The sequence below is a fragment of the Lutzomyia longipalpis genome, chromosome 2 (assembly GCF_024334085.1).
Source record: "Lutzomyia longipalpis isolate SR_M1_2022 chromosome 2, ASM2433408v1".
Taxonomy (NCBI): domain Eukaryota; kingdom Metazoa; phylum Arthropoda; class Insecta; order Diptera; family Psychodidae; genus Lutzomyia; species Lutzomyia longipalpis.
Window position 1 is genome coordinate 13,295,727 of NC_074708.1, and position 18,962 is coordinate 13,314,688.

At 35.7% G+C, this 18,962-nt stretch overlaps 8 protein-coding genes across 11 annotated transcripts in view; 6 read left to right on the forward strand and 2 right to left on the reverse strand.

Annotated features, from left to right (window-relative positions):
* The window catches only part of LOC129790725 (cathepsin B), a 59,679-nt gene extending 55,850 nt beyond the window's left edge, over positions 1-3,829 (reverse strand). The window contains exon 1 of the mRNA XM_055828402.1: positions 3,820-3,829. The gene's annotated coding sequence lies outside the window, so the exon portion shown is untranslated. The remainder of the gene's footprint in view (positions 1-3,819) is intronic.
* The window catches only part of LOC129790678 (leucine zipper putative tumor suppressor 1), a 44,600-nt gene extending 38,699 nt beyond the window's left edge, over positions 1-5,901 (reverse strand). For both annotated transcript variants that reach the window (XM_055828339.1, XM_055828337.1), the window contains exon 1: positions 5,406-5,901. The gene's annotated coding sequence lies outside the window, so the exon portion shown is untranslated. The remainder of the gene's footprint in view (positions 1-5,405) is intronic.
* LOC129790744 (odorant receptor 94b-like) lies at positions 3,523-14,326 on the forward strand. Its single transcript, XM_055828436.1, has 2 exons — positions 3,523-4,040; positions 13,840-14,326. Exons 1-2 carry the CDS (start codon positions 3,523-3,525, stop codon positions 13,868-13,870), a joined length of 549 nt encoding a protein of 182 aa, XP_055684411.1. The 3' UTR covers positions 13,871-14,326.
* On the forward strand, positions 7,128-9,011 carry LOC129790736 (uncharacterized). The gene is made up of 2 exons (XM_055828424.1): positions 7,128-7,378; positions 7,447-9,011. Exons 1-2 carry the CDS (start codon positions 7,183-7,185, stop codon positions 7,974-7,976), a joined length of 726 nt encoding a protein of 241 aa, XP_055684399.1. The 5' UTR covers positions 7,128-7,182; the 3' UTR covers positions 7,977-9,011.
* On the forward strand, positions 9,233-11,622 carry LOC129790703 (uncharacterized). The gene is made up of 4 exons (XM_055828369.1): positions 9,233-9,607; positions 9,676-10,210; positions 10,702-10,910; positions 11,051-11,622. Exons 1-4 carry the CDS (start codon positions 9,421-9,423, stop codon positions 11,578-11,580), a joined length of 1,461 nt encoding a protein of 486 aa, XP_055684344.1. The 5' UTR covers positions 9,233-9,420; the 3' UTR covers positions 11,581-11,622.
* Positions 11,788-12,695, forward strand: LOC129790738 (uncharacterized). Of its 2 annotated transcripts, none has more exons than XM_055828427.1 (2): positions 11,788-12,052; positions 12,207-12,695. In XM_055828427.1, exons 1-2 carry the CDS (start codon positions 11,866-11,868, stop codon positions 12,662-12,664), a joined length of 645 nt encoding a protein of 214 aa, XP_055684402.1. In that variant the 5' UTR covers positions 11,788-11,865; the 3' UTR covers positions 12,665-12,695. The 2 variants fall into 2 exon arrangements, with proteins under 2 accessions (XP_055684402.1, XP_055684401.1); XM_055828426.1 differs by having other exon boundaries at positions 11,794-12,052; positions 12,135-12,695.
* A 203-nt stretch (positions 14,327-14,529) lies between the features above and the next one.
* On the forward strand, positions 14,530-15,592 carry LOC129790737 (uncharacterized). Its single transcript, XM_055828425.1, has 2 exons — positions 14,530-14,940; positions 15,008-15,592. Exons 1-2 carry the CDS (start codon positions 14,754-14,756, stop codon positions 15,544-15,546), a joined length of 726 nt encoding a protein of 241 aa, XP_055684400.1. The 5' UTR covers positions 14,530-14,753; the 3' UTR covers positions 15,547-15,592.
* Positions 15,593-16,339: 747 nt separating this feature from the next.
* On the forward strand, positions 16,340-18,752 carry LOC129790769 (uncharacterized). Of its 2 annotated transcripts, XM_055828479.1 has the most exons (4): positions 16,340-16,569; positions 16,641-17,370; positions 17,638-17,843; positions 17,906-18,752. In XM_055828479.1, exons 3-4 carry the CDS (start codon positions 17,657-17,659, stop codon positions 18,430-18,432), a joined length of 714 nt encoding a protein of 237 aa, XP_055684454.1. In that variant the 5' UTR covers positions 16,340-16,569; positions 16,641-17,370; positions 17,638-17,656; the 3' UTR covers positions 18,433-18,752. The 2 variants fall into 2 exon arrangements, with proteins under 2 accessions (XP_055684454.1, XP_055684453.1); XM_055828478.1 differs by lacking the exons at positions 17,638-17,843; positions 17,906-18,752 and having other exon boundaries at positions 16,641-17,193.
* The last annotated feature ends 210 nt before the right edge of the window (positions 18,753-18,962 follow it).

Here is an 18,962-nt window from a genome sequence, read left to right on the forward strand (position 1 = left end):
AATTAAATTTCATTAAAAATATGCCACAACATTTTACCAGCTCCAGGTGTGTTCAATTTACAACATCAAAAAAAAATTAAAGAGAAAAAACATAAACAGCATAATGTTGCAGGTCCCCTGTACATTCCTATTTATGGCAGAGAAGGGAGAGAAAAAAAAAAGAATTTTTTGGTGAATAAATGTTGAAGCATTTTGCAATGTGCTCGAGAAGGATGAATTAATAATTTAGAAGACTTTTTGTTTTGAAAGGGAGGGAACTTTTGAATTTTTACCTAAAAAATGTTTTGATAGGAAAGCAATCATATAGAAAATTTTCTTGTAATTAAGGGATAATTTATTCATGTCGTGAAGTGCAGGTGTGAAAAGTTGTGAAAACACCTATCGGAACTCTCTTTTACATGAAGAGTTAGGTTTTCCTTTGTGAATTATTAAATTATAAATAGAGGAGGGCGGGACTAATTATGACAGTTTGGAATTTTCAAATCGCCATTTCTCCCAAGTTATTGATCGGAAGCACCTGAAAAAAAAATTTATGATAAGAAGTCCTATCTACCCTCAATAGTTGACTGTAGTTTGGAGATTATCCGATGAATAGTTTTTAGGAATAAAAAAATAAACAAATTTTGAGGCCTCCAAAAATACGTTTTGCGTGTTGAGAAAAATTTGTTTTCCGTCACTTTTCTTTTAGCGATTTTCCAATCTCACCATCTTTTCCACAAGCTAGGTCAATGCAGAAAACTTTTATGGTGCTATGCAGGAAAAGAATGTCAAGAGAAAATGATCATGACATTTTTTCCTGACATTTTTTTGTCATTCCCTCTCACTCCCACTAATGTATTTCTGTATCTTTCGTCTTTCTCTGACGCACGATTCCGACATTTTCATCATTCTTTTCTGTGCACTCAACATGTTTTTCATTTCGTATTATTCTTTCAGTATTTGGGGATATTTTTCCATGAGAAAGTGAAAATGGGCTTTGCTGAAGTGTTCTCAGTGCCAGGAAAACAGTGAAAAGTGGAAATTTATGGTCATTTAGCGGTCAAATATGTGAAAATGTGTGAAGTGAAAAATCAAAACATTCTTTCCCTGACCAATTTTTACGAGATATTTTTCTGTATTTTCACGACACAAATCACTTCCTGCAGGTTTTTTGGACTTTCCCACAGGTCATCTGCAACAAGGAAGGTCTGTGTGGGGGGCAGAGAAATGCTTCCTGGGTGGTGGAATCCCACCTGAACGCGGAAAAAATTGGTCCGGGAGTGAATGTTTTTCTGAAGAAACTTCACTGTTTTCACTTATTTGACCGATAAATACCCCCGATTTTCCACTTTTCACATCTTCACGGGCACTAAGAACACTTCCACAAGTCACTTTTCACTTTCCCCGAGCTAAAATATCACAATTTACACAAAAAATTGACGAAAACTAAGAAACGTGTTGACTTCGCAAGAGCTTGAAAAAGAATGTCAGAAAAAAACATCTTCCTGCGACATTCTTTTCAAGCTCTTGCGAAGTCAACACGTTTCTTAGTTTTTGTCAATTTTCTCTGTAAATTGTGATATTTTAGCTCGAGAAAAGTGAAAAGCGACTTGTGGAAGTGTTCTAAGTGCCTGTGAAAGTATGAAAAGTATCTTGGGTATTTATTGGCCAAATAAGTGAAAACTGTGCAGTTTCTACAGCAAAACATTCACTCCCGGACAAAGTTTTTCCGCGTTCAGGTGGGATTCCACCACTCAGGAAGCATTTCCCTGACCCTAAGCAGACCTTTCCTATGCAGATGACCTGTAGGAAGGTCCAAAAAACCTGCAGGAAGTGATTTGTGTGGTGAAAATCCGAAAAGAATCCCGTAAAAATTGGTCAGGGAAAGAATGTTTTGATTTTTACTTCGTACATTTTCACATATTTGGCCCATAAATGACCGTCAATTTCGATTTTTCACTGTTTTGCTGGCACTGTGGACTCTTTTGCTAAGCATTTTCCACTTTTCTTTGAGGAAAATATCCCCAAATGTTGAGAAAATTCAAGGAAATAAAAACATGTTGTGTGCAAGAAAAAAAGCATGCCATGAAAAAAAAAAAGATGTCGGAAACATGCGTGAGAGAAAGACGAAAGATAGGAAAATACATTAGTGGGAGTGAGATGGAATGACAAAAAAATGTCAGGAAAAAATGTCATGATCATTTTCTCTTGACATTCTTTTCCTGCATAGCACCATTAAAGGATTTTTCTGCACAATTATTCGAATCAACACATGTCAAGTGGGGCTAATATTGTCACCAATGTAAATCATATGAAACGTCAAAATATTGACACGTTTTCTAACCTTTTTGTTGCAAAATGTAGGGGTTGAGAAAATTCCAAAATTCTGTGTTTTAGTGGATAGAAAAGTGAAATTTCTTGCCGTGGATGAACAAGTAAGGAGTTCGATTAGTAGATACAACTAATCTCTCAGGTGGAAAATCTTTAGAAATGTCGGAAAACCCCACCTACTTAACTCACCCCGCCGGTGACAATATATGTCGACGGATTCTTAAAAAAGTCAGAAGCGGAAGGGTTCAGGGAAAGCTTGAAAACTCATATTTCCCGTGGAGATAGAGAAAAGCGGTCTGAGACAAAGTTATAGGCAAGGAAATTTCCTATGAGAATGACCTATCAAGGAAAATTTCTTGTCCCGTGGGAGTCCTGTAGATAGGGATTTATCCAAATTGACACAATTAGCCCCGTCCTCCCCTATCCATTCAATCGATCCGATACACTAGTTTGTATATGGACCTGAATAAATAATTATTATCGATTCAATCGATTCACATTATGTAGGTATCTATATAAATAAAATATCCACACGATAATCTGGGCAGTAGGTGTGACTTTTTCAGTAACACAAGTTCTCGAAAATGGTGCAGCTACATTTAAAGGAGGATCTTTTGAAAATTACAAAATTTGTTATCTTTACCATCTCGTTGATTACTTGCAATTTTTTCGGGATAATTAAGAACAAATTTGTGAGGAGAGCAATTTTCCCAATATTAAGTGCCTTTTATATTCTATTGAATATCAATGGATTGAGAATTTCTCTTCATGAAGGAGACCTTCAAGTTGTTTGGTTAAGTGCAGGGAATATCCTTGGAGTTAGTTGTGTACTGGGTAAAGTCACCACTGTTTGTTACTTCGAAGAGGAAATTCAGGATCTTCTCAATTGGTTTGAATACTTCTTTCTCAACTGTTCTACAGCTCTATTGGATGAAGTTAAAAGCAAATATCTCGACAAAATGCTCTCATTCCTTAAAAAGTTTTTAAAGTATGTTTTTTTTGCTTCGTTCAAAGTAAGAAAAAAAATGAAAAAAAAATTTTTCTTCCAGAATTTATATACCTTTGGTCATCTTACTCTTTATATACGCTTCGCTATTTTTCACCATGAATGACATTCAAGTCATTACGATGCCTTTTGTGTCTAAAATCATCAATGTCCGTCTTCAGGAAGCAATGTATATCAGTATAATTTTCCTCTACGGTATCCCTGTGATGTGCTTCATTAGCATTGGATTTATTTTTATTGGGATCCTCAAGCTCTTTAATAAGTACATTGAGAAGTTCAGTGATAAGGAAACGGAGAAAGAAATACTTGTCCTCTACAAATTACACTGCGAAATTCTCGATAAATTCGGTATCTATGAGAAAATCTTCTCCAACACAATTTATGCTGAAATAGTTCTCAATGGTGCATCTCTTATAACCCAACTTCTAATAATAAGCCTAAATCCTCGACATGAACTTATCTACTTCAGTATGAGCATTATGGGCTCCCAGGTATTTATTTACTGCCTTTTTGGGCAGTTTATTTATTCGGAAACTGAAAGAATTTCACAAAAATTCTACTTTACAAATTGGTACGAAATGAATGAGGAGAACAGAAAGGTAATCCTGACAATGATGACTATGGCCACAAGACCTTTTGGACTTAAAGCAGCTGGAATGTATGAGATAAACTTGATACTTTTTCTTAAGGTTATCAAATTGTGCTACACTTACTACGCCATTTTGTATGCATTGACTTTGTAAAAGTAAGTTAATTTTTTAATTTTCAAGCTGCAATGAGACTAAATACTGATAATATTGTAGACAATCATTTGGGAGAGTTCCAGAAAGATTTGCACAACAATAAAATATGAAAACCACGCCCTCAATATACCTTAAATTGTTACATTAGAAGCATATGCTTCATTGATTATGCCCTTTACTGAAAAATCTCTTGATTTTCATCAGTGTCCTACAAGGAAATGATCTGTATTTTAAAGTTCATTAAAAACTTATTTCATGCACAAATGCGTTAAATTTATTTTGAATTTTTTGAATTCATAGAAATAAAATCAATCAATTACAAAACAACTGCACTTCTTCCACAAAACCCACGAGTTTATTGCCCATAAAATGTGAGTGCGTTTGCAATTAGCGCGACTCACGGGGAAATGTTTTGTGTAGTTATGCCGTTTTTGTGGCCTGTATGTCAAATATGGAGTTGAATTTGTGTTGCATTAATTGCACTGCCCTTTTCCGCATTTCGCACGGCCTTTTTCCATACTTTTCGCCCCGTCCCGGCCATCATTTCGGAAATGACGCCTTTTTGTCCATCTCTTTTAGCCCCTTATATGGACGGCGTGCGGAATTTTAATTTCACTCGAGATGGATCTTTTTCCCCCCATGCGACAGCCCAAATTTGCGATTTTCTGTGCGTGTTCGGTGGAGAGTCGTAAAATAAATTGATATTGGTGGTGCGCGCGGTTTTTTTTGGGGTCTTTTGCTCTTTTTTTTCCTTGTGAGTTGGTGGAAAAAGGTGAACCTTGGTGGAGCGAAGTCATAAAATTGCGCACAAGACGATGTACGTGATTTTTCTCTTGGAAACGAAGGATTGCAGCATCCTCCTCCGCGATCGCGCACGACAAGAACAACTGGGAGCTGTGGTAATTGTTGGGGACTTGCAGCGACAATGGGAGCGCGCGCGCGAAGCAAAAGGAATGGAAATGCCATGTTTAAAAGGTGGGCAACATAGATGGGGAGCAAGAGCAAAATCGCCAAATGGGACGCCGAGACACCCAGCATGTCCATGTGAATCCGCACCAACAATCGCCTGGCCTTCGATCATTGGCTTCTTCTTCGTTTCCACACTCATTCTTCGTTAAGAAATTTTTCGCGAATAAAAAGTTAAAAAAAACTTTTTGCAAGTCACATTTGGACGAAAAATATTCCGGGCGCTCTGGGGGAAAATTGCAAATTTTGCGGTCACTCAACCTAACGCCAGATCGCGATCCGTGCGATCCATTGTCTTCGCATTTGATCAAAAATTATCATTTTTACATCTTGTATGTGCGCACCCTCCTCTTCTCCCGCATGGGATCATTGAGACTCACCGATCTTCTGCGTTTTCTTCTCTTCCCTCGCGATGGGCTCGCTGACCACCTCCGTGTGTCCCAAGAGACAAGATCAAGTGATCGTATGCTAACAGGTATGTGATGCACTGCCTGAAATTTTATCCTCGCGGTGCATCTCGATGATTTCTCCGGTGTTGGTGTCTGATTTCCCCGTGCGATATTCACTCTTCGCACTTATCTCGTGAGATTTTCCTCCCAAAAAAGTAAAACCTCCACACTTCACCTCACAAGAATCACAAGAAAAGATAAAAAAAATATATATATTTCCCAAAACACCAAGAAACACAACCAAGATCAACTGATCAAATAAAATAAAAACTCGTTGCACAGTTTCAAGAAAAATGTATTTTTTTTTAATAAAAGAAAAAAAAATCTTCAAGCAAGAATCTTCACGATCGCGATATGCTCGAGATCACTGAGAGAGGGGAATTGATCACCAAGTAAAAAACGTCCGCCTCGATTGGTGTTCACCTGAAGAATGAACCTTTTCTACCTGTCCACGAGTCTGCAAAGTGCTGGCGGAGTGTATTTGTGAGCATAAAGAGACTTCAACGCACACCCTCACGAAATTTCTCCCATTCTTATCCATCTTCTCGCCAGCAAAACAAGTAAATATTGATCGTACCCAAATGGTGTTAAATTGTCAAATAGACACCTTTCATTGACAAATGTCCGCGGGTTCTGCACTGTGGGAATAAAATTTTGCCAAATTCATGCGAAAATGACTCACGGCTTCACCTTTTTCGCGCCTTTTCCTCTGATGATCGCGATCGCAGCTTTAATGGTTTTTACTTTGATCTTTTTAGCGTGTATGAATTTAGGCGCAAAGTAGTACTGGGCAAAATGAAACCCTGCATTGATATTGGATTTTTATTCAGTTACGGATGCTTTCAGTTTCCGAGCTTTTCCCAGTGATTAAGTGGAACCTTTGCTATCATCGTTTACATTAATACCATAACACTGGGCAACAGTTTATCGGTCATTTTAGTGAATTGATGATTAAACATTATAAATTAAATATTTTTAATTTTAGTTTTTAAGGCTTGTTTCTTCTTTAAATAATTAATCGTTGATCAAACTTTTTCTTTAAATACTTTTTATAATTTAATGAAAAATTTTCAATTGCACGTAATTCAAGAGGATATCATATACCTGAAGCTTTTGTAAATATTTAAGGTTTTAAATATTTTTTTTTTAATAATAATGTAATTGTATTAATTTTTAAATAAACAGAGCGAAGGCAGACGGAAAATATTTATCTTTTCAGAAAGTAAAGTATCTGGCATTTCAGACGATCATTTAATATCTAGAGCATCTGGAAAAATATTTTCTTTTGCATTAAATAAATTTTACATTCAAAAGCATTCTTTATTTACGAAGAAATTAAAGAATTTAGCTGCAGGTGAAAGGAAAAGTTGACTGTTTTCGTATTTGGATTTTTTTGTTGCATTATTTCGTAAATTCTTTTAATTCAATTTTAATCATTTTAATTAATTTAAAATAAAACTACAAGTAATTGCTTCAGATCTTTGAGAATAAAAATCACACTTAAAGCAATATTAAAATAAAAAAATCAAATAAGCGCAAAATAAAGACAATATTAAAAATGAAATCTCTGATTTTTAAAATAAAAATTCAGCTGCCTGGTTTTAATCCATTCTTTTTGGGAGGAGAGGGCATCTCACTTTCATATCCAGTTCTACAACTATGTATTTCAGTGCATCTCTGCATTGTGAGAGGGAATCGCAAGAAAACCATGGTGTCGATCAAGTGGAAACGCCCTGAAAGTGTTCCTTTCCCATCCATTTGGCGTCGATTTAAAGCCAAGGACGTGAATACAGGTGAGCTGGTTAATTACTATGTGCAGGATCTCCCTGAAGATCGCTACGAGGAAGCTGTACAGCTACTTGTGCAACACTTTCTTCACGATGAACCCATGTGCAAGGCTGGAGGTAAGATGATCACGTGGCATTTCAATGTGATCTCACACAGATGTTGAGATTTTATTTTCTTTTTGCAGGTGCAGCTGATGAACCTCAGTCTATTGAGGGATTTTCCAATGCTTGGCGTGCCATTTTGCAGGATAAAATCTCCCTGGTTTGCTTCAAAGAAGGCTCCGATGAGATTGTGGGGGTGAATGTGCTCAAACTCTGCTCCAAAGGGGTCGAGGAGGGGATCCCCGAGAATGCTGGGAGAGCCTGTACCAATATGCTGCGAGCAATGGAGTACGCTACACGCAATGGGAATCTCTACGCCAGGTACAATGTTGATAAATTCTTCGCGGGCTTTGCCCTTCTGGTCGTACCGAAATATCGTGCGCTGCGTCTTGCTGAGGAAATTCTCAAAGCCAGGGTGCCTCTAGGCCGGGGAATTGGGGTTCATTTGACGAGCACTGTCTTCACGAATAAATTCTCCCAAGCTGCTGCTGCTCGGGCAGGCTTCGAGGAGACCTACGTGATCAGCTATGAGGATCTAAGGACAACAGGTCCCAGGATTGCATTCCCTGGTGTTGAAACAGAATTCATTAAACTAATGAGCATGAAATTGTAAATAATATTTTATCAGTTTCCCCGTCATTGTAAAAAAAATGTTTCTTTATGACGAATTAAATACAAATCCAATTTGCAAATACTCCCGCTCTCGGACAATAAATTCATGTCAACTCGTCTGGAATGATGAGAACATTGAGAATTATATTTTGCTAGTTCAGTTGCTGTGGAGCTATCGTCTGGAAAACTTGTGTAGTTGTGCTTTATCTTTTATTTGTGATTTCAAAAGTCCCTTGAAATGCCACCAATTAAGTGGAAAAGATCATCAGATGTACCCTTCCCATCGGTTTGGCATCGTTTCTCGGTCAAGGATCCCAAAACGGGTGATGAAGTGAAGTATAGAGTGCAGGATTTACCCGAGGATCGCTACAAGGAAGCCCTTGGGATGATGATTGAGCATTTTCTCAGGGATGAACCAATGTGTCGTTCTCGCAAATGCTCAACGGATCCCCGAGCTATAGCTGATTTTACGCAAGTGTGGGAGAATGTCCTGAAGGATAAGATATGTCTTGTTTGCTTCCGAGAAGGTTCAGATGAGATTATGGGAATGAATTTTCTCAAAGTCACCCAGAAGGACTATGAGGGTCCCCCCACGGACTACGGAGCTTCCACAAATGATGTTCTCAACACCATGGACTACATAGCTGAGCAGGGAAATCTCTTTGAGCATTATGGGGTAGATAAATTCATCAATGGCTATGGTTTGCTTGTACCACCGAAAAATCGCGGATTAAAGCTCGGTGTTGAGATCCTAAAGGCCAGGGTGCCTATGGGAAAAGCTCTTGGGATGGAACTCACTTCAACAATCTTCTCCAATCGATCATCGCAATCTGCAGCAACCAGAGCAGGATTCGAGGATACCTACGAGATTTCTTGGGACGACCTGCGAAAGATCGAGCCGTGGATGGATTTTCCTGTCGATGGGACTCCCACTGTAAAGCTCCAAAGTTTGAGAATTAAGTAGCACCAAAAAAAAATCTTGCATGAATTGTATTTTTTAGTGAATGACGAATAAATTCTCAGTATGAGAAAAAAACATGAAATTAATTTCGAAATATGCCACAGCTCAATGATCAGTGTGCTGTGTCCCCTCCACTTTCATCCAATGATCGCGAAAAGCTAATTTCGTAAAAGTTTCGCGCACAGTTGAGGCTGAAATTCCATAAGATCAAGTAGAAATGTTCAGAGAGTGTTCCCTTGTAGAAGATCAGTAAACGACCTTTGTGAATATTGTGATTGATTTGATTAGTAAACAAAAGTTCTAAAAACATTCATACACAGATTTCCACGTTATGTAATATTTGTTGATGCCAGAATATTATTAAACCATTTTTTTGCTGTGATTTTTCAGTTTATCATTGAGAGATACGCGGCAGCAAAAATTGTAATTGTGTAAGGCAAAATACAGTGTTCTGTGTCAGTCACGCAAGAGATTGCGAAAAAAAATGAAGTGGACGCGCCCGGAGAGTGTGGCTTTTCCTCAAGTTTGGTGGAGATTTAGTGCAAAAGATCCAGAAACTGGGAACTCAGTCAACTATCGCATCGAGGATCTCGCGGAGGATCGTTATGATGAAGTTGAAGATCTTATGATAAATCGCTTTGTGCCCGATGAACCAATGTGCTGTTCTCTAGGTCAGTTAAAAAAGCTCAAAAAGCTCTTGATATGTAATTCAAATCACAATGAATTTTCCACCCTAAAGGTGTTCCAGAAGATGAAGTTTCCTTAGCAGAAATGCGATTAATGTGGAAGGAAGGTCTGTCCCAAAAATTAACGATTGTTTGCTACAAAGAAGGATCCAGTGAAATATGCGGACTCAATTGCCTGGATATGAATTTCAAAAGTGTTCCTTTGGGTGGGCATGAAAATCAGGCAAAAGGAAAAGGCGCGAGGGATATTTCCGTTGTATTTGACTTTCTCAAGAAGAAAGCTGATGTCTACAATCGCTACAACGTGGACCAATATCTTCATGGCTTAGGGCTTCTTACTTTGCCTAAATATCGAGGATGTGGAATTGGGACGGAACTTTTGAAAGCACGCATCCCCTTGATGAAAGCTCTCGGACTGACCCTCACTGGCACTGTATTTTCTGCTCCTGGATCTCAAGGAGCTGCGAGAAAAGCTGGATTTTCAGAAGATGTGGTTATTCCATATGAAACCTTGGGAAAGGAAGAACCATTCATTGAATTTCCCAACATAACGTGGCCAGTTGTAAAATTCATGTGTTATCATTTGAAGTAAGAAAAAAAATCATGTTTCAATAATAAAGTTATAAAGACTTGACCAAGCAAATAGCTAAATTGAGATTCATTTTGCATTTTGGGAAAAACTGTGAAGCATTAATTATAATTCTACATTAAATCGTTTTGAGGTGTGTTGTTTAATTTATTTCGTATAGTTTATTTTTAAGTAAAATGTTAAATAAAAAAATAAAATCAAATTAATTAGAAATTAAATGATTTTCTGTTGAAAGAAAAATCTAATTTCTATTAATAGCAAATAGATTATCTTGAACTGTTCATTATGAAATGAAAAGATTATTGACTTTTATTAGAGGGAACCTATTTTAATCAATTAATAACGTTATTAAATGAAGCATTTGATTAAATTAATAGCATCATTGACTTGGATACACAGTATCAAACATGGGTAACTTTATCTCTATCTTTATTATCATTGAGTACTTGAAATCCAACAATAAATAAACCAGACAGAATTTTTCTCTTAGTTGCGTAAAAGTTCGCAAGAAGATGAAGTGGGAACGCCCAGACAGTGTTGCTTTTCCTCAAATTTGGTGGAGATTTAGTGCAAAAGATCCTGTTTCCGGACAGATCGTTAACTATAGAATTGAAGATCTTACCGAGGATCGCTACGATGAAGTTGCGGGTTTAATGGTTGAACATTTTGTAGCTGGAGAACCAATGAGTATTTCTTTAGGTTAGTAAATATTAAAAAAAAACACATTACTTTAAGACATTTTTGGGGAGCTTGAACAAATTTTAAAAATATGGAAAAAACTAAAAATTTGAAGATAATTTTTTTTTGAATATGATATCAAAGCTCTTCAATTTTTAAAGGTACAATAAACGACAAAGAATCTCTAAAGAAAATGCGTCATATGTATAAGGAAATTATGGATAAGAAGTTAAGTATCGTGTGCTACAAAGAGAATTCAAATGAAATTTGCGGATTCAACTTATTGGAGATACTTTTCCGTGCTGAAGATGAAATTCAACAAAACCAACTGGAAAATAAAAGGAAAATTGCTGTTGTATTTGAAATTCTTAAGAAAAAGGCTGATGTCTACAACCGCTACAGTGTGGATAAATATGTATTCGGGAGAGGTCTTCTAACTTTGCCTAAATACCGAGGATGTGGAATAGCGACTGAGCTTCTGAAAGCACGAATTCCTTTCATGAAAGCTCTAGGATTCACTCTCACTGGCACCGTATTCTCTGCACCTGGTTCTCAAGGAGCTGCCAAGAAAGCTGGCTATACCGAAGACGTAGTTATGACTTATGAGTCGTTCGCAAAGGAAAAACCATTTATTGAATTTCCCAACATATCGTGGCCTGTTATAAAATACATGTGCTACCATTTGAAATAAAATAATAGAATTTTTGAAACGAAAATAAAAATATGATAGAAAAATTAGTAAAGATTTCTTTTTTGATAAGTTAAAACTAATTTTAATTTCTTTTTTTTTATAGAAAAAAAAAACGTTTTTTTTTTTAAACCTATTATATCAAATTAATAACATCATTGACCTTCCAACACTATCAACACAGCTAACCTTATCTACTAATTCTTTATTATCATTGAACACTTGAAATTCATCAACAAATATGTACAGACAGAAATTCTTTTTAGTTGCGAAAAAGTCACCACGAAGATGAAGTGGGAACGTCCTGAAAATATTGCTTTTCCCCAAGTTTGGGGGCGATTTAGTGCAAAAGATCCTGAATCGGGAGGAATTGCTAATTATAGAATTGAAGATCTCACGGAGGATCGCTACGATGAAGCTGTGAATCTATTGGTTGAATACCTTTTACCTGAAGAACCAATGAATTGTTCCTTAGGTCAGTTTTAAAATTTATTTATTAAAAAAAAAAAGCTCTTATGCGAAAGCATAAAAGTTTAAAACAAAAATACATTTTTAAGGTATAATGAATGATAAGGAATATCTGGCTAAAATGCGAAATATGTGGAATGAAATTGTGAATAAAAAACTAGGAATCGTGTGCTACAAGGATAATTCAAATGAAATCTGTGGGCTCAACTTGTTGGAGATATTTTTCCAAGCTGAAGATGGAATTCAACAAAATCAACTGGAGAATAAAAGGAAAATCGCCGTTGTTTTTGAAATTCTCAAGAAGAAGGCTGATGTTTACAACCGCTACAAAGTGGATAAATATGTATTCGGGAGAGGTCTTGTAACTCTGCCTAAGTATCGAGGATGTGGAATAGCAACTGAGCTTCTGAAAGCACGCATCCCATTGATGAAGGCCCTGGGACTGACCCTCACTGGCACTGTATTTTCTGCTCCTGGATCTCAAGGGGCGGCTAGAAAAGCTGGCTACACTGAAGACGTAGTTATGACATATGAGTCACTGACAAAGGAAGAACCTTTCATTGAATTTCCTAATATAACATGGCCCGTTGTAAAATTTATGTGTTATCATTTGAAATAAAATAAAAGACTGAAGAAGAGGTAAAATGAAACAATAAGTCACGTTTTAAATAATATTCAAAGCTTTTAGTTATTCAATCTGGAAAAGAAAACGATCACCTTAAAAGTAAAGTATATTCTAAGGTCTTTAAGGCCTGGCCATACGACAGCGTCAAAAGACGTTGTTCGTTGTTTTTTCTCACTTGCTCTTTGTCAAAATGTATCGCGCTGTCACTGTCAAACAAGAAAGGCGGTTATATAACATAGAAACCGCGTTTCTTGTTTGACAGTGACAGCGCGATACATTTTGACAAAGAGCAAGTGAGAAAAAACAACGAACAACGTCTTTTGACGCTGTCGTATGGGTACAGCTTTAGCATCTGTAAAAGTTGGAGATAAAAATAAAATAGCGTTACCTTGTTCCTTAAGCTTTCTCTTAGGTATGTATTATTTAATACAATATTTAAACAAATACAAATCTGTTAACAAATGGTTTTGTTTTACTATACGGATACATAATACCGTGCATAATACTAAAACTCTCCATACAACTAACGTCGTGAATAGATACACGCTATTATTTCAATTGAATACGGCCTTTAAAGAAATTAGCGTTGATTAAATAAACAGCGTCATTGATCTTGAAACCCAATATCAACGCAATGACTATTATCTATTTAGTTTTTTTTATCGCCACGTTAGGGGAGTCCAAAAAAATTGGGCAAGCAAGCAGAGAGATTTTTATCAATCGTGCTGAAACCTCAGTGAGACAATGAAGTGGTCGCGTCCGGAAAATATAGCTTTACCCCAAGTTTGGTGGAGATTTAGTGGAAAAGATCCGGAAACGGGGGATGTTGTCAACTATCGCATTGAGGATCTTGCGGAGGATCGTTATGCGGAAATTGTGGATATAATGGTTAACATCTTTGTCAATGAAGAGCCGATGCTTCGCTCCCTTGGTTCGTTTCACTTTAAAGAAAGCTCTTAAGTATTTCCACTGATGATTACATTTTTTCCTCTCCAACAGACTTTCCCAATGATGAGGTATCTCTGAAGGAAATGCGTAAAATGTGGGAACATGCAGTTTCGCAAAAATTAACCCTTATCTGCTATAAAGAGGGCTCAACGGAAATCTGTGGGTTCAATATATTGGAAATGAATTTCAAAAGTGACTCAATGGAAGAAAGCATGAAGAAGGTCAAAGGTGAAGGTGTTATTAATTTGCTAAAATCATTCGATTACATAAAAAAGAAAGGCAATGTCTATGAGAGGTACAACGTGGACAAATATCTTCATGGTTTGGGTCTTATGACGATGCATAAATATCGGAAATGCGGCATAGCAACTGAGCTTTTAAAAGCTCGCTTTCCGATGATGAAGGCCCTAGGATTGACGCTGACTTGTACTGTCTTTTCGGGTCCTGGATCCCAAGGAGCTGCCACAAAAGCTGGTTTCACAGACGATGTGGTTGTATCGTACGAGTCGCTGGGGAAAGAATTTCCATTCGTTTCGTTTCCTAATATCTCTTGGCCTGTTGTGAAATTTATGTGTTATCATATGGTGTAAAAATGTGGCTGAGATAAGGCCAAGAGATATGTATCGTCAAGCGCCAAGGCAGACAGAAAGGTCTTTAAGTCTTGGTGGGAAATAATGTATATTAGATAAATGGAAATAAATTGCTATCTCGAAATATTTTTAATAAAATAAGGTCTTTGATTTTAAAATTAGCTTATTATAGATTAAGGAACAGTTTAATTAACTAACGGATGCTGAGTATTTTATACCTTCTTATAGGAAAATTATATAAGGAAGAATGATCTGTTACAGTGAGCCCTTAAGACTACTATTCAAAAAAAAAAATATAAAAGCGAATAATTTGGCCCCATATTTAGTGATCAAATTAACCCCAAACATGATCCCCGACGGTTCCTTTTGAATTTAAACAAAGTTGTGAAATTATGTATAGTAGACATGAGATAACTTTTCGTAAGTTATGGTTCCCACGCATGCTTTTTATCATTGCGCACCTCTATTATCTATTTATAGGTTTAGTATAAAAAGTTGCGCAGAGTTCAGTCCACAAGAAATCAGACAACAAGCTGAACACAAAAATGACGTGGGAACGTCCAGTCAGTATTCCTTTTCCTCAAAATTGGTGCAGTTTCAGTGCAAAAGATCCTGAATCGGGAGGAATTGCTAAGTACAAAGTTACCGATCTCAGTGAGGATAAATTTGAAGAAGCTGTGGATCTCATGGTTAAATACTTTTTACCTGATGAAGTGATGTGCCAATCATTGGGTAAGTTTTTGTGAAAGATTGTTGATTTAGTCTCAAGAAATTAAAAGATTTTTTGTTGCTTTTCCAGATCTCTTAAATGATGAAGACTCCTTAAAGGAAATGAAAGACATGTGGTGGGAAATTTTACCTCAAAAGGTCTCACTTGTTTGCTACAAAGAGGGTTCCAATGAAATTTGTGGACTTAATATGTTAGAAATGTCCGAAAAGAGCGATTCACCTCCACTATATTTACAACAGCTCAAAGGAAAAAGCCTAAAGGGTATAGCTACTGTAGCTGAATTTTTAAAAGAAAAAGCCAATATTTACGAACGTTACAACGTTGATAGGCAGCTCTATGGATTAGGTCTTCTAACTCTGCCTAAATATCGAGGATGTGGGATTGCGACTGAGCTTTTGAAGGCGAGATTCCCTTTGATGAAAGCTCTGGGCGTAAAACTTACGGGCACAGTATTTTCAGGACCTGGTTCTCAGGGAGCTGCAAGGAAAGCAGGATTTACGGATGATTTTGTAGCCACTTATGAGGAATTAGGAAAAAATGAACCCTTTGTGGAGTTTTTAAATACCTCGTGGCCTGTAGTGAAATTTATGTGCTATTATTTAAAATAATGTGAAATTTTTAATCTTTTTTATAATTAAAAAAATGTCTAGTGTTTTTTAATCTTGTTTTATTTATTTTTTAATTTCTCACCAAATGGTTTTTAAATAAGTTTTTGCTTGTTTAGTAGTACATTAAATACTAATGCTTTTCTAGTTCTAGAAGTACCTAGAGCCTAAGTTTTTTATGCTCATTAGAATAATGTGATAAAAGGTTTTAAAAGAGAAAATTTTAATTCTAAATTCAATGCTGTTAACATAAAAAAATGCAATAAAAAATGTCTTTCAATGATGACCATCAGAAAAGAACTAAACGGAGGAAGTATCAGGTATTACACGTACGTAATTTAATCTTATCTCATAATGAAACATTCTGATATGATATGTAGGTACAGGTAAGTGTTGAGCAAAATAAAAAAATAAAAGCTTTTCAGGTTTTGATAATTGAGATTCTTTTTTAAATCATGGTCTGATTAATGCTTTGAAAAATTATGATTCACAAACTACGGAGAAGTTTAATTTGAAATAAAGATATTTAAGAAAAATATTTAAGTGATTTGAGATTAGATATAAAAAGTATAAAAATAATTTTCTTGAATTATGAATTATTATTTTCTTTAATATTTTCTAAAATCTTATTTTCACTGAAGTTATTTACCATCATCGTTATGGCAGACTTTTTTTTGATCAGAAAATATAGTTAGAGTACAATAGCTGTTATATTTTACTACAAGTATGTACATATTTTCAAATCCATATCTTTAAAATTTTTTGGCGAACCTTACAACATTTAATTTTTCAGTTGCGAATAGATACTCAACCTGATCGCATTCTAACTAACTTGGAATATGACTTGGAAAAGGCCTGAAAATGTCGCTTTTCCTCAAGTTTGGTTGACCTTTGAAGCTAAAGATCCTGATACGGGAAAAATTGTAAAGTATCATGTTCAGGATCTTCCTGAAGATCGTTTCGACGAAGTGTTGAATTTGATGTCAACTATTTTTCTGAGAGATGAAACAATGTGCAGAAGCTTGGGTTAGTTTAATTAATTTTTATTTTATTTCAATAGATTTTTTTAAAAATATTTTTCTTCTGATTTCATATAGATATTTTAAATGATCCGGATTTAAAAGGAAGAAGTGGAAAATCAATTTGGGATGACATTTTGAAACAAAAATTCTCTTTGGTTTGCTTCAAGGAAGGCTCAGATGAAATTTGCGGTGTAAATGTTCTTGAAGTTTTGGAAAAAGATGTCAAAGGGAATGAAATGGAGATTAAAAGTTCCAAAATTCAGGCGCTCATGAAAGCCATGGAATTTATGAAAGCTCAAGCTGATACGTACAATCGCTACGGTGTGGATAAATTCCTCCACGCCATGGGACTATTGGTCGTGCCAAAGTATCGCGGTTTGGGGCTCTCGACGGAAATTCTCAAAGCAAGGGTACCTCTGGGAAGAGCTTTAGGTCTTAAACTTACTGGAACTGTGTTTACGGGGATTGCATCCCAGAATACAGCAGCAAAGGCTGGATTTGTTGAGGACTACTCGGTGCTGTATGAAGATATGGGAAAGAAGGAACCTTTCGTTGAATTTCCTAATATTTCTACGCCATATTGTAAATTCATGAGTCTTCGTTTGGATTAAATGTTGTTTGCCATTAACACATTTTTAGCAACCCAGTGTTGAATATTTTTGTTTATCTGCATCTTATCTTATCAGAGTCATTTCATAATGGTAGAAGAAAAAGTTTAAATGAGATAAAAGTTGAAAGTCTTATAGGAACTTTGATTTTTTTAGAAGTCACTCTTCAGTTTCAGTTTTGTTAAATGTCCTAAAAGGTATTTTTTTTTTATTCTAAATCAGAATATTTTGTGTTAATTCTCGCTTTCTGTTCATGTAAAATAATAATAATTCAAAACTAATTAATTACGAACATTTTATCATTCAAAATTCTTTATAAAACACATAAGCCGTGAAATAAGACGTAGTATTGTGTTAAAAAAATTCTTTGATCGTGTAGAAAAAAAAACCTGTCTTCAGTTTATAAGAAGATCTCACCGTGACAACTTCTTTAGCACCTGTTACCGCGAATTCTCTTTTCTTAGTTGAATTTTATAGCACAATATGCCTTGGGAAAGACCAGAATCCGTGACATTTCCGCAAATTTGGACGACTTTTGTGGCAAGAGATCCCGACTCTGGTCTAAATGTGAAATACCGCATTGAAGATATTCGCGAAGATCGTTTTGACGAAGTGCTTGATTTAATGGCTAATGTATTTCTCAAAGATGAAGTTACGTGTGTAAGCTTAGGTGAAAATTTATTTTTTCTTCAACTTTACTTCCGGAATTAAATTTCTTCTTTTTTTTAACAGACCTCTTCAATGATCCGGATTTCAATGGAAGAAATTTCTGGCTTGAAATTCTAAATAAAAAAATCTCCGTGATTTGCTTCAAGGAGGGTTCAGATGAAATTTGTGGATTTAATCTTTTGGAAGTCTTGGAGAAGGATGTAGAGGAGCCTGAACCGGAGTTTAAGAGCAAAAAAGTCCAAGATCTTCTGAAAGTTATGAATTTTGTGAAGGCAAAAGCTGATACTTACAATCGACATGGGGTGGATAAATTCCTGCATGCTATGGGACTTTTGGTTATGCCAAAGTATCGCGGTTTAGGTCTCGCAACGGAAATTCTGAAAGCTCGAGTACCCCTAGGGAAAGCTTTAGGTCTTCAATTAACTGGAACTGTTTTTACGGGGATTGGATCACAGAGAACAGCAGCAAAGGCAGGATTTATTGAGGATTATTCAGTGCTCTATGAGGATTTGAAAAATAAGGAACCTTTCGTTGATTTTCCAAACATTTCTACGCCAAAAATGAAATTTATGAGTCTTCGTTTGGATTAAAAAAATTTTGATTGAAATATAAAAATTATTGTTTCAAATATTTTTGTGATGAAGAAAAAATGTTTGAAAATTTTTATTGATGGTAATTTTGAGTGGAAATTTTATTTAAAAAAGTTATTTATACTTTAGCAGAGTGTTGAATTTCCTAATCCGTTTCTAGAATCTTTCACACCAAGATCATATGATAAAAGGATTAAATAAAATAAAATAAAATTTTAATGTCTTCCTTTAGAAATACTTATTCTCTAAATTAAACATCACATTAATGTTCATTGAAATCTATGTAATTAAGCTGATAAAATACATAAGCTGTGAGATAAGACGTACAATTTAGTGCTAGAAAAATCCTTGAATGAATAGGAAAAAAATCTAAATTTTGTTTATAAGAAGATCTCAGTGTGATGAATTCAGTAGTATTCTGTTGCTGAGAATTCTCTTATGTTAGTTGAATAGCAAAATATGCCTTGTAAGATATCTGAAACAGTAACAATTCCGCAAATTTTGATGACTTTTAAAGCAAGCGATCCCGA